The following is a 14,756-nucleotide window of genomic DNA, read 5'->3' on the forward strand; positions in this document are numbered from 1 at the left end:
AATAACTTGCCTCCTTCTTGCTGCCCAAACCCCCTCCCTCCACCGGTGTCCTTGCTGTGTGTATGCACCAACTGGCTCCTGCCCTGGGTGTCATTTGGAGAAGCCACCAGAGCTGTTGGGAAAGGAGAGCAAGGTGCGAGCAGCACGCAGCGGAGGAGCCATTACAGGCAGCGAGCAGCAGGAGCAGAGCAGCACCACGGATTGTGTCTGAACAGGGCTGGAAAACTGGCCGGGAACTACTGTCTGTGTGGCCTTCGCTACTAGACCCGGGTTTTCAGCCGTTCCTGACTCTCCGAGGGCCTGCTCCCACCTCCTGCCCCGTGAGAAGATCACTCCAGGCTGGTCCTCTGGCATCTGCCCGGCAAGGGGAGCCCGGTCAGCCTGGAGGGAAGGAACCACTGTGCAGCTCGAACTGCAAGCGGAGCCCGCAGAGGCAAACCGGCACGCAGCAGGAATCACAGCGACAGCTACTGTTTCAGGCTCACATTTTCTGGTGTTTATTGTTCTTTTCGTTCCTGGCCATGTCTCCATTATTATTCTTCTTCTCATGTGAAGGAGGAAATTATGCTGCTGAACCACTGTTTGTGGTCCCTGCTGTGCAGGCAGTTGCCCAGATCAGCACGCTGCCGCTTCGCTGCGGACGCCCAAGCGTCTGGCCTGGCCATCCACCTCTGCGTGATGTGTACAGCCCAGACCACATCGACTGACTGCCCCAAGGGATGGCGGCCTCCGGACGCACCGTGTTCCTGCAGGACTCCTTTCTTCGGTGTTTCCAACCATGAGTGGTCAGAGAAATTATGCTGGGCTTAACCAACCAGCATGGCTATCCTTCTCTTCCAGAAAACTCTCACCAAACACACAGTCAATGAACGCGAGCAAGGGTTGGGAGTTCACAAAGGGAAAGCACAAGCCAAATGGAGCGAAAAGCAGTTGCAAAAACTATGGAGTGCTGCAAGGCAGAAAGCACCCCTGTCTCTCCTGCTCCAGATTCAAACAAATGAGGCACTGCTCAAAAAATTTCCCAGGGTCACAGAATCACAGAATGTTCAGGGTTGGAAGGGACCTCTATGGGTCATCTAGTCCAACCCCCCTGCCGAAGCAGGGTCACCTACAGCAGGCTGCACAGGACCTTGTCCAGGCAGGTCTTGAATATCTCCAGAGAAGGAGACTCCACAATCTCCTTGGGCAGCCTGTTCCAGGGCTCCGTCACCCTCAGAGGGAAGAAGTTCTTCCTCAAGTTCAGACGGAATTTCCTGTGCTTCAGTTTGTGCCCATTGCCCCTTGTCCTGTCACTGGGCACTGCTGGAAAGAGTCTGGCCCCATCCTCCTGACACCCACCCTTGAGATATTTATAAGCATTTATAAGGTCCCCTCTCAGCCTTCTCTTCTTCATGCTGAACAAGCCCAGCTCCCTCAGCCTTTCCTCGTAGGAGAGATGCTCCAGTCCCCTCATCATCCTCATAGCCCTGGGTCACCAACAATTATAAAATACCAGAAAACCAAGAAGTGATAATGAAAAACTGCACACACCCTCGAGAGGAGAGAGCGAGCAAGACGGCATGTAGCAGCCCTTCCTCCCAAACTGGCAGGCCCGCTGCTGGCAAACCAGGGGCGGCGGGTTACGTCCCAGGCTCTGTGGTGGGTCGAGCAGTGCGTACACCCCCCAGGTCCCCTGCAAACCGGCGCGAGCCACACTCTGCGCACACAGAGGCTTGCGGAGCCTCCGGGCTGTGCTGGCAAGGCAGTTCTGCGTTGCCGAGCTGCAGAGAGGGCGTCTGCACGGCCACGGCCACCCAGCAATGGCTTGGCACTCCGGCCAGTTAGCAACACTCAGGAGCCCAGTTTTGGGGCAGCGTCATCAAAGCTACACCCTCCCCGCAGAGCTGGCTCAGAGCACAGGCTGAGAGAAGTCGGGCGTGCCAGCAACGGCAGCGCATGTTTTACCTTGGCTGAGGTTCCAGCACGTCATGGATTCGATCCTTTGATTTGTTGTTTGCAAACAACCCAAAAAGGAGCGCAGGCACTGAGGAGTTTGCTTTCCCTCAAAGCTTCTCGCACCTTTTGCCTGGGTGGTTGTGCCTTCCCTCCTCCCAGCCTCTCCATCCACGTGCATTGCTCCCACACCACGCTGCGCCCGCCTGCTTGTTTGTGGTCAGCCAGCGTGGTTCAACATGGCTTTATTAGAAAAAGACCTGGAAGAATTTGTGGTTCTTTTAAAACCTGCGGTGAGCCGGTAAGCGCTGTGTGCTGCTTGTAGGATGCAGCGCAGGGGACACGGCATCCTGCGGGCTGGGGGCTAGCCTGACACGGTCGCACACTGCGAGCCACCGCTGTGTCCAAAATCACCTTAAGTATTTCTTGCGCCCCAGAAAGCAGTCACCTGGCCGGTCCCCGCTGGCAGGTGACGAACAGGCTGGAGGCGCTCGTCTGGGACGACGGCACATCTCACATCACTCACTGGGCTCCAGGACCACCCCCTGCTCTGAATGGGTCTTCTGCCAACAAAAGGTGAGCGGAACTGGAGCAAGCAAAGCATTGCCAAGGGCAGGGATCCATTAGGGTGAATTTTCCTCTCTCCGTGATTCAGTGGAGCTGGTGCCACTGGCTCCCTGCCACTCAGCCAGGTGTGACCGCGGCTTGTGGACACACACCCGGCAACCCACTGCAAGAAGGTCAAGGAGAACCACAGAGCGGTGACACCACTCACCTCATTTTCGTATGAACAATTCCACGTGGTTTAACTTACACATTGTGGAGGTTTGAAACAGGTTTAAAGTCTCTCTTGAATTTTGAACATTAATTCCAACCTTACCTGAGTTGGAAATACCATTGTAAAGGGCTGCATTTTATTTTTGCTTGAAATAATGTTTTGTTGTCTTTCTAGCAACCACTTACGTTGTTTTCCATGGGTTTTTGTAGGATTTTTATCAGGGATGCAAAATTATATTTTCCCTAGCTGCAGTTGTGGATGAAATCAACTGTTTGCTCCCTGCAATTCTGAAAAACAGATTTCTACCATCTACCATTTTTACCCCCAAAGCACGGGCAATTTTGAATAATCCCAGAATAGCTTTGGACCTGGTTCCAACTTGCAAGACTGTCAGTGTCCTCAAAGTGGAATCAAATGCCCGTCCCTTGAGAGCTTCCATGTGACGATGGTGAAACACATTCTCAGAAATAAAAGTCATTCTGACCCTAATAAAATACTTTTTCAAAAAAACCACTCTAAGAGTTTAAAAAAACCTCAACAAACAGAAAGGTCATTTAGTGACATGGAAGAGAGAATTAGTACAAGGAGGCCTCAAGGAGAACAAAACACAGAGGTTTACGGAGCAGAGACTTCCAGCATCATGCTTCCCTGTGTCCTCCGTCCTGCAGTGCAACTCTTCCAAGCACGGCTGCATCACCAGACCTCGTTTGCTGAAGGCAGTCTTTAGGGAAAAATAATTGGGAACTTCTCTGCAGTTTCCTGGTTCTCTGGACCTCGCCTTAATGTTCCACCTCAGTACCAAGTGATGAGGTTGCTTCTGCTGTATGCTCCACAGGCAGATTCTAGGTGGAGAGTGAACACCCTTTCAGGCACTGCACAGCTGAAACGACATTCCATTTTCTCATCTAGCAGTACGTAAAGGCAATTTCCTGCAGCAGACATCATCAGACTAATGCACTGAGTTGCCATGGTTGGTTCCTTCGCCTCAATCCTAATGGCCCAAGTTGTGTAGAAGACCCTCAGAGCACACTCCTCAATTATTGATTAGGTCTGAATTGCTAGAATTAGTATGCTACTGGCATTTCTTTCCCCAGACCAATATCTGTGCAAAGCTTGCCAATTTTCCATTGCTTAATCACATTTTGATGTGTTGAAAAGTCACGCACGTACTTGCAACATTTCAGCAGTTTTTGCAGAATGACAGTCCTTTTATTTTCACTGGTTCAGTACACAGCCGCGTGATACACTGAAGCTAAGAAAAACGGGGGAGAATGATTCACAGTAAAGTTCTGAGAAATCCATTTCTTCTAAATCAAGGCAGAAACAATTCTCATACAGTCCGTGATCAGTGACTAAATTCTACGTTATTTTAAATTTACTTAGTACTATAAATAATCATTAGTGACTACACTACTATAACCTGAAAATAAGGAAGGGGCAAGATCTGATCTACATCTGTTTTATATTTATAGTGTTCATACTTGTATATTATTTTATATGCATACACCTGTACAAAACAACCACAAAATAAAACTGTGCTCACAAGAATAAACAGGGTATATTGTACAGCTTCTTAATCATGGCATACAGTAAAACTCGTATCACATCCTATAGGTTACGTGATACGTTAATAAATAGACAACTATATATTAAATTGCAAATTTAACAAAGAATTTTAAAAGAGGAAGTAAGATATTACATACGATGGGGCTGATTCACCATTACGGCTTTTACTCCAGTTTAAAATACTGGCACTTTCATGCCATGGGCAACTCAGAAGCACTAAGGTAAGGAATCACAGTCAGGACACACAATTCGGCAGAGCTGTAACATTTGAAGAGCAACCTAGATTTCTTTGAGTGCTTCATTTTGTAACCATGAAGTTGAATTATCCACATTTAGTTTCTCTGCCTGCCTGTTTCATCTATAGAGAAAAAAAATGTGCTTGTCTTCTGGCATTCACCAGCTCTGCTTCCTGATTTGGCAGTAAAGACTCAGCCTATCGCTTTGCCTTTGCTCTTTCACACCCAACCAGAGCCAAGCCACGGAAGCCCATGGCAGTCCTATGGGTCCATCCCACTTACACACTGGCCAATGTGTCGGCTTTTAATGACAAGCGGCACCCTAAGTATCTAATCACTCTATTTATAGAATTTAAAACTCTAAACTACTTTGTAACATTCATATATTTTTACCTACTGTTAAGCTGGCAAGTATGATTTAATTACAAGTCTGTAATCTACATAATAGCTTTTAAATCCCCTGAAGCCAAGATGTGCCATAATATTCATACAACCACACACCTAGTTGTACCTAATTCCTAATTTTGCAGTGTTGCAACTCTCCAGCAGTAAGTAACAGATATGTTTGTATGTACATATGTAACAGAAAAGGAGCAAACCCACTTTGTGGATGGACTTATGTCTGGTATTCTCATGCTCGCTTCTTACAGTTACATTAAAAACAGTCTCAGCAGAGGACTGCTGTGGGAAGAGAAGCACAAAATGCTGCTCAAGAACGTCTGAAGCCAGATGGCCCGGCAGGGAAGCAGTAATGTCGGACACAAAGGGATGCTTCTGATTGCTAGGGCTGCTTGTGCTTCTGTTGGTCATGGCTTCTCCAGCTACTCACAGAGCATGACGAGGTCTAATGGGGAAGCTGCATAACAGTCATAAAAACCGCTCTATGTGTCTTCTGCACCTGACATTTTGTCCTTGGAGCTTTGAAAGAGGCAGCAGGCAGCCATGGGGGGCTGAGGGGTTAAAGGCAGCTGGTGATTTTATGTCTGAGTTAGATTTAAAGAAACAGTATACTTCACACTGCAGGTCAATGTTTATTTTGCCACAGAACCATCAGAATCACCAACAGGGTGCCAGAGCACCTCTTTACTAATCTATCCCATTACAACACAGGACCACAATTTTCAAAGACATGTAGTTATACATCTGGCAACCACTTTTGTCCCCGTCACTTAATTAAAGTTTAGAAATGCTTTGGGACACACATACACACACACACTAAAAAAAAAAAAAAAAAAAAAAGGCAATACAAATTCTTTGTCACTGTCAGAAACAGAAAGTGCCATGTAGTACATCATCGTTTCCTGGTCCCACTGTTGCCACTGGCAGACTTACTGAAACTTCTGCTCATCTGTGGGAAGTGCACAGTTGGGGTTCTTTCAGTGGGGCCATACAGCCCTAAATTCCTGGCTGTAGCTGACTTTCGAAGAGGCTTGACGCTGGGAAAGGGATTGAAGACTTGTGGCTTTGGGTTCCCAGGCTGGGGAGATTTAGCCAGGTTTCCACTGTCGCTGGAAGAGCTGGAGTACTCTGACAAACGTGGCTGGCCGGGCTGATGGGATGTTGACTCAGCATCGGTTTTGTTATCTGAGGTGAGTTCCAGCGCTTCCAGTTTGAGCTGAACCACCGACATGTTTGTACTGCTGTCCGTAGAGACTGGCTCAGGCGAGTGCCGGTCAGCTTCTCGAGCAGTCCTGTCATCCAAACCACCTCCTTCTCCAAAGTCAGAACGTTTGGAAGTCTCCTCCTTTGCTCCAGGACTGTTTGTTTTACAGCTCTCGCTCTGCTCATCTATTAGTCCTATGGTATCCCCATAGCCCAGCTGGCCTTTGGCCCTAGCAATATTCTTTCGATGAACTCGTATGTGAGTGCGCCATGGAGAGTTCAGTTTTGTTTTAAGATCTTCTTGTGGAACAGGGGACATCTTCCCTGTAGCATGACTTGGGATGTGAATAACAGCATTTCTGAGTGACCTGTTACTCAGTTTCATCTTCTTTCCTAAAAGGAGGTGGTTTATCACCGGGGAATGGTTTACCTGAGAAGGGAGGAGGCTGGTAACCGGCCCTTTGTCTGAAAGAAAGTGTTTAAAAGAAACACAGTATTGTTAAAGAACAAAACAGATTAACGTTCTAAGGGTCCACCACCAAATCTGATGCCCTTCTTCAGGTATAGTAAAGATTTGTAGGACTGACTGCTATGAAAAAAAAAAAAAAAAAAATCACTGAATTCCTCTTACCTCTTGGAGTCTAACACAAAGCTGTCACTTCTATAATAAAGATTTCCTGTCCTCCCTCCCAGCTTCTTAACTATGGGTAAGTCCTGAGCCAGGAACACCATAAAAATAAATCATAAACAGAAACAGCTTCTTGACTTTTGGAATTGCACTGTAACTGATAGTTTCACATTAATGTTGGCTTCTGATCTTTCCTCCCTCCTTCATTTCTCTTCCAACTGTGAGAGACAATTCAGTCCCTGTATGAGGTCAGTCAAATAAGCCACTCCACGAGGCTTGTGTGACTGGAGAAAGAACCAATGTATTTTTAATGGGTGAACCACACCAACTCTTTTCTATTAGGTCCTCTTATTACACCAGAGCAGTAGACTCAGAATTAGGTAATTAGATGACAGTTTGATTAAATCACAAACCCAGCCCCACATCATAATTAGTAAGATTAGAAAGGTTTCTGTTTGGGGAGTGGGGGTTGGCAATCCTTGGGAATCAACATTTTCCTGTTTGCACTGTTTCTGCTGGCTACAGCCTTTGTTCAAAGCAAATACTTTGCCAATATTTAAAAAAAAAAATTTCCTTACAAATGATGTTAACGTTAATGAAAAATTGCAGCTCTGTGCATTCAAACGATCCTGCTAGGACAAGTTTAGACACTCTAGCAGAGGAATAAAAATTCTCCAGTGACCCATCTGCATGGTTCAATGCTGACTTAGAAAGATGACACCTAAGTGGGGAGGAAGGAGTGGAGTGGGCTGTGGTCTGAGACCCCCAGCTGCACTGTTCAGGCTAATCCCAACGTTGCTGAGTTTGCCAGTTGGGGAAATGGACTCCGTAACACAGACTGCTAAATAATGGCCTGATGTCCAGCTCAATCCTCACAGCAGTATCGTTCTGGCTAGGTAAACTGTCAGCCACTATGCAACGTCTAAGCCAGTTCTTCAGCTGCGTAATTTGCGATGCCCAGAAGAATTCAGAGGAGTTAGGATAACACAGATCAGCTAGCAATCCACCTGCCACTTGGCCTGAAGTGTACTCATCTCATCTCACTTTTTCCAGTGCATCAGTATGCCAACTCCAAGAATGCCAAAGATTTAAAGTTTTTAATCAGAGAGAGCAACACAATGCACCCAGATAGCAAAGACATTTTTAAATACCATTGTTCAGCTGGTCCCCGGGACCTAAAAAAATCCCAGGGTTGTCATCTTCAGATCCTGACAAAAGAAGAAAAAACATCACCTTCTCATTTACAATCTGCCTGTATCAAGTGGTACCCACTGTACTACTAAAGTGTTCTATATTCCATCAGTCCCTCTTGCTTTGTCTATTTGGTTAAACATAATGTTATTTGCCTTGTCTCCTATGATGAAGTTAGCTTGCAATAAATCAGTAAATGAAGCATGTTTTGATATGTTACCTGCTCTGATATACACATGGTGAACCTGCTGTTGCTGTTTCTTCTTTATCCTGGAATATTGCTTTTTCAGTGCATTAATATCTGTGGTCATACGCTCCATCATCATGCTGTTAAAAGCAGCATGGTACTCGCTTCGGCAAGAGTCTATTGCTCCTGGGCTTAATTCTGCAATGTTACTGGAACCCAGACTTTGTTCTTCATTCTGATCTGCAGAAAGTGGGAATAAAGTGGAGATGAGGAGTAAATTGGCATACTCAAAAGTTTCGCAGATTATCTACAAGGGAAGTCTGTGTCTGATTCCCATCTTCTTATTTAACTGTAGTTTTTAATTAAAAATTTATTATAATATGCATATTTAACAAAGCCGCACTATTTATAACGAGAATTAGTGCATCTCTAGAATTACTGCTTAAGAACAGCAAGGGTTTGAGGGGAGTTTAAAGAGTATAAAAGTCAATTAACATGGCAAGGCAAAGTTATAAACACAGTTCTTCAATTACCCCAAAAGCACATCAAGCCATTGCTAAAGCAATTCAGAAACTGGTTATTACAAACACTCAGTTGGTCAGAGGAGACTAACAGTGCAAGTCGTAAATTACATTACAGTCAAGCAGGCATGAGATTGAACAACCAACCTAGTGATATCAGCAAGAAGCATTAAGAAACAGTTACAGCACCCCGGGGAGAAAGCTGCTAGCAGCAACAAAAGGGATAGGGGCAGAGCAGCTGAGGATCAGGCAGCTTGAGAACATCTCTGATCAACAGCTGCAGAGCAACAGCAGCAGTGTGGTTTATTTTCACAGCTGTTTCTGATGCACCACCAAACTGGCACTCCAGGGTCAAGGGGATAATTCTTTTTCAAGGGATGTTTGTTTGTCTCTGCTTAGTTTGCAACAGCAGTTTGATGTTCTGAATAACTGCGAGCTTGAAGCAGCAGGTAGGGACTTACAGCCCCTCAGGAAGCGAAAAACAAAACACCAGAGCAATCAAGAGGAAAACTGCAGCTTACAGGTCTCAGCAAAACCAAGCCACAAGAACGATGATGTGTAATCAGGTAACAGCGACCACTACATCAGTCAGGGATTTTTTCGGGGGAAGTGAGGGTGCTGGTTGGGGACAAATAACTACAGCTCCTCCCAGGATATCATAAAATCACTGTTGATCCAGTACCATTTCATTAAGGCTGTTGCAAGTTAACAAATGATCTGCTTTTCTTGTATGGATCAGAGTTTTGTTCCGCTTGCAGAGCTTGCACAGGGCAACATACAATTCTGTCAGAAATTTTATTTCAGCATGGAGGGATTGGAAAAATAGTGACATTTTGTCAGAGCACCCTAAACCACAACCAACTTGTAAAAAGATGTGAATATACCCAAAACATACAACTGTCTGAAGGTCTGGCCAAAAGGGGAGTGAAATAACCTGCAGGATTTACTCACTGCTGACAGGTTCCAATATCAGCCATGCATATCCCAGCAAAGGTCAAAATTATTTACTACACGTATACTCTTCAGAAAATGCTGACCACCTAACAGCTTTCTTGGAAATAATCATGGATTTAGGGTAGACCTTTTTCCCCACACATGTGCTGCTTCTTTATCTGGCTGTGCAACAATATGGGCTTGGTTTTTTAACCATTACTGTAGCCAAATCCTTAACCCACACTGCCATTTACTGTATACACACAGCCTTCAAGCTTGACTTTGAAGACATGTTCACGAACCGCAGAGGAAGTCATTTGGTATCTACTGTAATCTTTACAGTAATAAAAATACTCTATAAAACAGTTTTCATAGCAGCTTTCACAGAGGAAGCTACAGATGATTTCTGCAAGGTCATGCAGATTTAACTACGTTTTCCAAAATGAACAAAACCACTTTTACCTTTCATCTGTTTTTGGTATTTTTGGAGCTCTGGTACCAAAAACCCACTTAATGGTCCAAGACAGCCAATGGCATTGGCAATTGAGTCTTCATCATCTAGGTCATTCTCCTCATCACTGTCTCTAGCTCTACCTAGCCTTCTGTCAAATGAGAACATAAGGGAAATAAGAAAGAGACATTCTTAAATACGAACACCACCAAACATCTTTATCTTCTTTAGGAGCATAGAAGGGAAGATGCCACCTGCCTTTTCACTGTCTGTGTAGGGTAAACAATAACCCCATACGCCACAAGCAGTGCATTTCAAACTTACCCTGAAAGTGAAGTTGATTTTACTGCTGCTGGGAAAGGAGTGATGTTGTATGTGTATTTTTCCCTTAATTCTGCCAGTTGTGGAAAGGGAAACTGAGCCATGGTATAAACAGTCTAGGGGAAAAAAAAATACGCAGCTTTTAAAATTATCACTTTAACTAACAGTCCCACAAAAGGCTTCTCCATGAACAGACTTTCACAGTCTTGCAGGATTAAAGGCTGCACATTCTCATATGCTGTAAGAAAATGGAAATGGTCTACTTTTATGATTCAGTCAATATTTCCTGTGAGAAAAATAAAGACTGACTCACTAGAAAAATACATGGTTCAGAGAAAAAAAAATTGAACTGATAACATGAGATGTAGGGTCCTTTTCAACTCCTGTACTTATCTAATAATCGTTGTCAATCCTCTCCTTGCCAGCACACCGGAAATACTTCTCCTCCAATTACAATTTCGGTTACGTGAATGCATCATTGAGGTTTCGGGGATCTTGCACAAGACCTACATTTTTGCTCCAGTATTCAACAAGGTATTGACACCAGCATAGACACGAAGGAGCAGGTCCTCACTTGATGTGGACTGTTAACAGATCCATTACTTCAACTGAGCAGCCCCAAGTGCTTGTGTGAAAGCACTCACTTCAACACAAATGTTCTGGCCTAAGACAAAGGACCCAACATTATCCACTTAACTTTTCTCCTTTTTCCTCTCAGTTTCTGGTTTTGATTGTTGTTTTGTGGTGGGTGTTGTTTTTTTTTGGGGGGGGGGCGGTGCTGGGGACTAGTGGTGGTCGTTTTTCTTAAAAGAAATCTGTTCTATGGTGAACAAAGAAACCTCTCTGTGACTCTCTGAACTCAACGTGTAGTTCATAGAACTTAAAATAAGGCCACAGAAAATTCTAATACATTTTATTTACTTCAATATTCAGAGTTAAAGATGATAAATAGTTGTGAATAGTTGTGAATGCATTTGCTTTCAGCATTCTTTCTGCTTTAAATAACTTTGTAAATTTTGCTGACACAGAATGTGTGTCACCGGCCAACTGGACATAAAGACATGTCGTACTCATTACAATATCACTGCTGGCTTGTTCCTACCTATTTTAGTTGTGCTTTTTTTCCCCCTACTTTTGCACACTTACAACTATCCAGGACTTTCAAGTAACTAACACACAGTTGACTGGAAGTCTCAATTTCAGAAGTAAAAAGAAAAAAAAATAGCTGAAATATCATTTCTTACAGTTTCTCTGAAAAATCACAGCTTTTCCCCATCTTCAATATTAAATGTCTTCTGAAATACAGTAACGTAAAAATTTCTCATTAGCCACGGCAGAAAATCTTTACTTCTATTTTTTAAGTCAGTGACTTTTTCATTTGAAGGCAAACAGCCCCACTTAAGATGAAAGGAAATTTTGAACAATTTCTACATAATCCATTCTTGAACCGTGCCTTGTCTGTCCTAAATACACTAAGGAAAATTGCAAACATTAATTCAGTACTAGACCTTTCCTGACAGAAGAAGCATAAAAAGTGTTTCAGCAACAGCAATGATGTAAGGAATGAGGAGCAGGAAGCACACTCCTGGCTGGATCGGGCACAGGGCAAGAGACCAGCTCAACAGGCTTCTGTGTGAAAATGCTTTTACAGTTCAAGCCATGCACAGACTTTCAGGCAAGCAGAATGCCTACAAAAGCCCAGAGCATGAACTGAAGTTTTGCCACTCCAGGAAACTACAATGCTACCGTGAAAGACAAATACTCTCTAGGGCCTGAGCAGCAATATCCCAGCAGTCTACCAGACGAAGGAATTTTACGATCTGGAGAATGACCCACCTCCGGCCCAACATGTCTGCCTGTTTGTTTGATCTCCACCACACTTTCCTGTTTTTTTTTCCCCACATGTCTCAACTCTCTCCCTTCATAGAGAAGGAGGTGTGTCTGGAATTTATTTCTAGTCTTTATGTCAACAGCCTTTTCAGGTAACTTGTTCCATATGCTAGTTACCCTTTCAGTGAAACAGTCAACTCCGAGTCCCCCATTTACTCCTTGCATCTACTGTTTTAGATTATGCTTTTAGCTTTTGCCTGTCTCCAGTCTCTTCCAGATCCTGTGCAATTTCTTTCAGTTAGCATATATGTTTTTAACTTAATTACTTGTTATCAGATTATATCTGGAAGCCTCGCTTGCCACCTGGCTAAGAGATCCACAAACAAATTTAATGCTGATGCAAGTTCCACTGGAAATTAAAAAAAAATATTGTCAATCAATGCCTGTGATCTCCTCGCAGCAACACTTCAGTGTCAAAGCATCCAGTTCCTAGTTTGTACACAGCCTTGGGTGCCATTTGGTGAATTCTGGTGAAATTGTGCCAAAGGGAAACAGCATACACATACGAAGGATGATGCAGCCAAGCTTACTATCTTATTCATGGCCATAAGGGACAGATTCTGGGAACAAGAAAAAAGCCAAGGAAAAAAACACTGTTCTCACCTTAAATCAGTAGCATTTGTCAATCCTTTGCCTTACCCTAAAAATGCAAAGCCATCTACACCCTCATCAGAATACCACACAGCAGGCTTTGGGCTGTGGCTTCCAACAGAGGGTGAGCAGTTTTGCCTTTGCAGACAACTCAAACATACTTCTCTCAAGAGCCACCCCACAACAGTTTAAAGCTCCCCTTTCTTCTCACTTTCACTAAGAAAACAAAACAAAAAGCAAAACCAAAAACAAACCCAAAAGAAAACAAAGTGCTACCCAAGTAGAAAGTCAACAGCGAATACCATCAAATCAGGGTAACTGTCTGGTAGAGATAGTTTAAAATGCGAGGGTACTGCAGAGGGGTTAATCCCTGATCCCCTCTACCACAGCAAACACACAGGGATGCCACTCCTTCTCCTGTTTGCTCCTCATCTCCTCTGTGCTGGAATGTTTCTAGGCTTATAAACTGAATTAGTTTAGCTGCTTATAAAAACACTTGCTTTCTGAGAAGGCATGAAAGCATGTACTCAATCTAGCACACGCTGCTTAGAGTATCTGCAGGCACCTGGCATACAGCCTTCTGTCTCCATCTTAGAACCAAAGTTTATTAGTAGGCCAATAAAATTACATTATTGAATACCGTATTTGTTTAACTTCTAGTCCTGAATACATACTCGGTCTAGCATCTGTTGCGTACAGCACTTACCCTTTATTTACCTAAACTGTTCAATCTGAAAAGGAGGAAGCTGTAGGCTTGCTTGCTCCTCCAATCCCTCCATGCTCTCCTCAACACAACAGTGTGAGAACCCTTGCCACACAAGAGCCAAATCTGCAACAGCGTTAAGCCCTCGATCCTAGGTACATGTCCTGTCTGTATGGGAGGGAGGCAGCCATTTTTAATTATAAACTTTCACCAACTATACACAATGGTGGAGAGAACGAGGACAACAGTCCTCTGATCTGCTTTAGACATCTGCTCCATCAACACTTGCCCCTGAAGTGGCACCTCCCTCCCAAAGGAAAGACGTTTTTTAGAGCACAATTTGTTTTCTAGTCATGAAGAAGTGCCTGTAACTCTTCGTTGGCTTAAGTGAGCCTGGACAGGTAGTTCAGATGAAAATGTAAGTGTCACATAAGTCTAAAGAAAAGTGAGATGATTGTCACCAGCAACCTTTACCAAAATGTGTAGGGAAGGCAGAATAGGATGCTAATCCTTGTGCCACCTTGTAAAAAGTATTACATGTAAATTCACCTTTCTGATTTTGATCAGGGAAAAAAGAAAAAAAAAAAAAAGAGTATTTTGAAAACAAAGCAGTCTAAACATTAATCTCAGACTGACTCCTCTGAAAAAGCCTAAAGCAATTTAAAAAACAGTGTCTTCAAGCAGCCTGGATCCTTTCATTAACACGATGGTTCATATTTCTTTATTTTCTTCTCCAATACAGAAAACTGTTCAAATGCAGCAGCCAGGCACACAGTGACATTCATTCATATCCCCTAACGGTAAAGTCTTGTAGTGCCTAATTCTCTCCACTTACACTAAAGAGAGCCTACAGTGAACACCTCAGATGAAGACAGCTACACTGCCAGTACCTGCCTTTGACTTGAAGAATGCTCTCTGTAGTGTGGTTTCTTCAGCTGAGAGGACACACATAAAAAAGACACGCTCCTTCTCTATGCAGAAAATTCAAGCCTGCCACATTCTCCACATCAATGGCAATGCTATCCTACCTTGATGCTCCTGTCAGTGTCATAAAATACACATGTGCACTATGAATACACATACGCTTTGCACTAAACGCTTATTTTCCGAATGAAGCACAAGAAGACTGCTAATTTAGTATACTTGTAATCGCAACAGTTAAAAAAACAACAAGATCCTTCCATTGCTCCAACCAGTAAGGTACCTATGCCTTCTATTACACACAA

The 14,756-nt window shown here is 43.9% G+C and overlaps 1 protein-coding gene across 6 annotated transcripts in view; it reads right to left on the reverse strand.

The window, feature by feature from the left end:
- Positions 1-3,897: 3,897 nt before the first annotated feature.
- TBC1D30 (TBC1 domain family member 30) overlaps positions 3,898-14,756 on the reverse strand; it is a 59,023-nt gene continuing 48,164 nt past the window's right edge. For 5 of the 6 annotated variants that reach the window (XM_075428627.1, XM_075428622.1, XM_075428624.1 and 2 more), the window contains 4 exons: positions 10,350-10,462; positions 10,037-10,176; positions 8,154-8,360; positions 3,898-6,579 (listed from right to left, as the gene is read on the reverse strand). In XM_075428627.1, the coding sequence (XP_075284742.1) occupies positions 5,804-6,579; positions 8,154-8,360; positions 10,037-10,176; positions 10,350-10,462 (1,236 nt within the window). In that variant the 3' untranslated portion in view covers positions 3,898-5,803. Of the gene's footprint in view, positions 6,580-7,893; positions 7,951-8,153; positions 8,361-10,036; positions 10,177-10,349; positions 10,463-14,756 lie in introns of all 6 variants that reach the window. The other variant, XM_075428628.1, reaches the window with a different exon arrangement.

The sequence above is a fragment of the Opisthocomus hoazin genome, chromosome 8 (assembly GCF_030867145.1).
Source record: "Opisthocomus hoazin isolate bOpiHoa1 chromosome 8, bOpiHoa1.hap1, whole genome shotgun sequence".
In the NCBI taxonomy this organism is placed as follows: Eukaryota; Metazoa; Chordata; class Aves; order Opisthocomiformes; family Opisthocomidae; genus Opisthocomus; species Opisthocomus hoazin.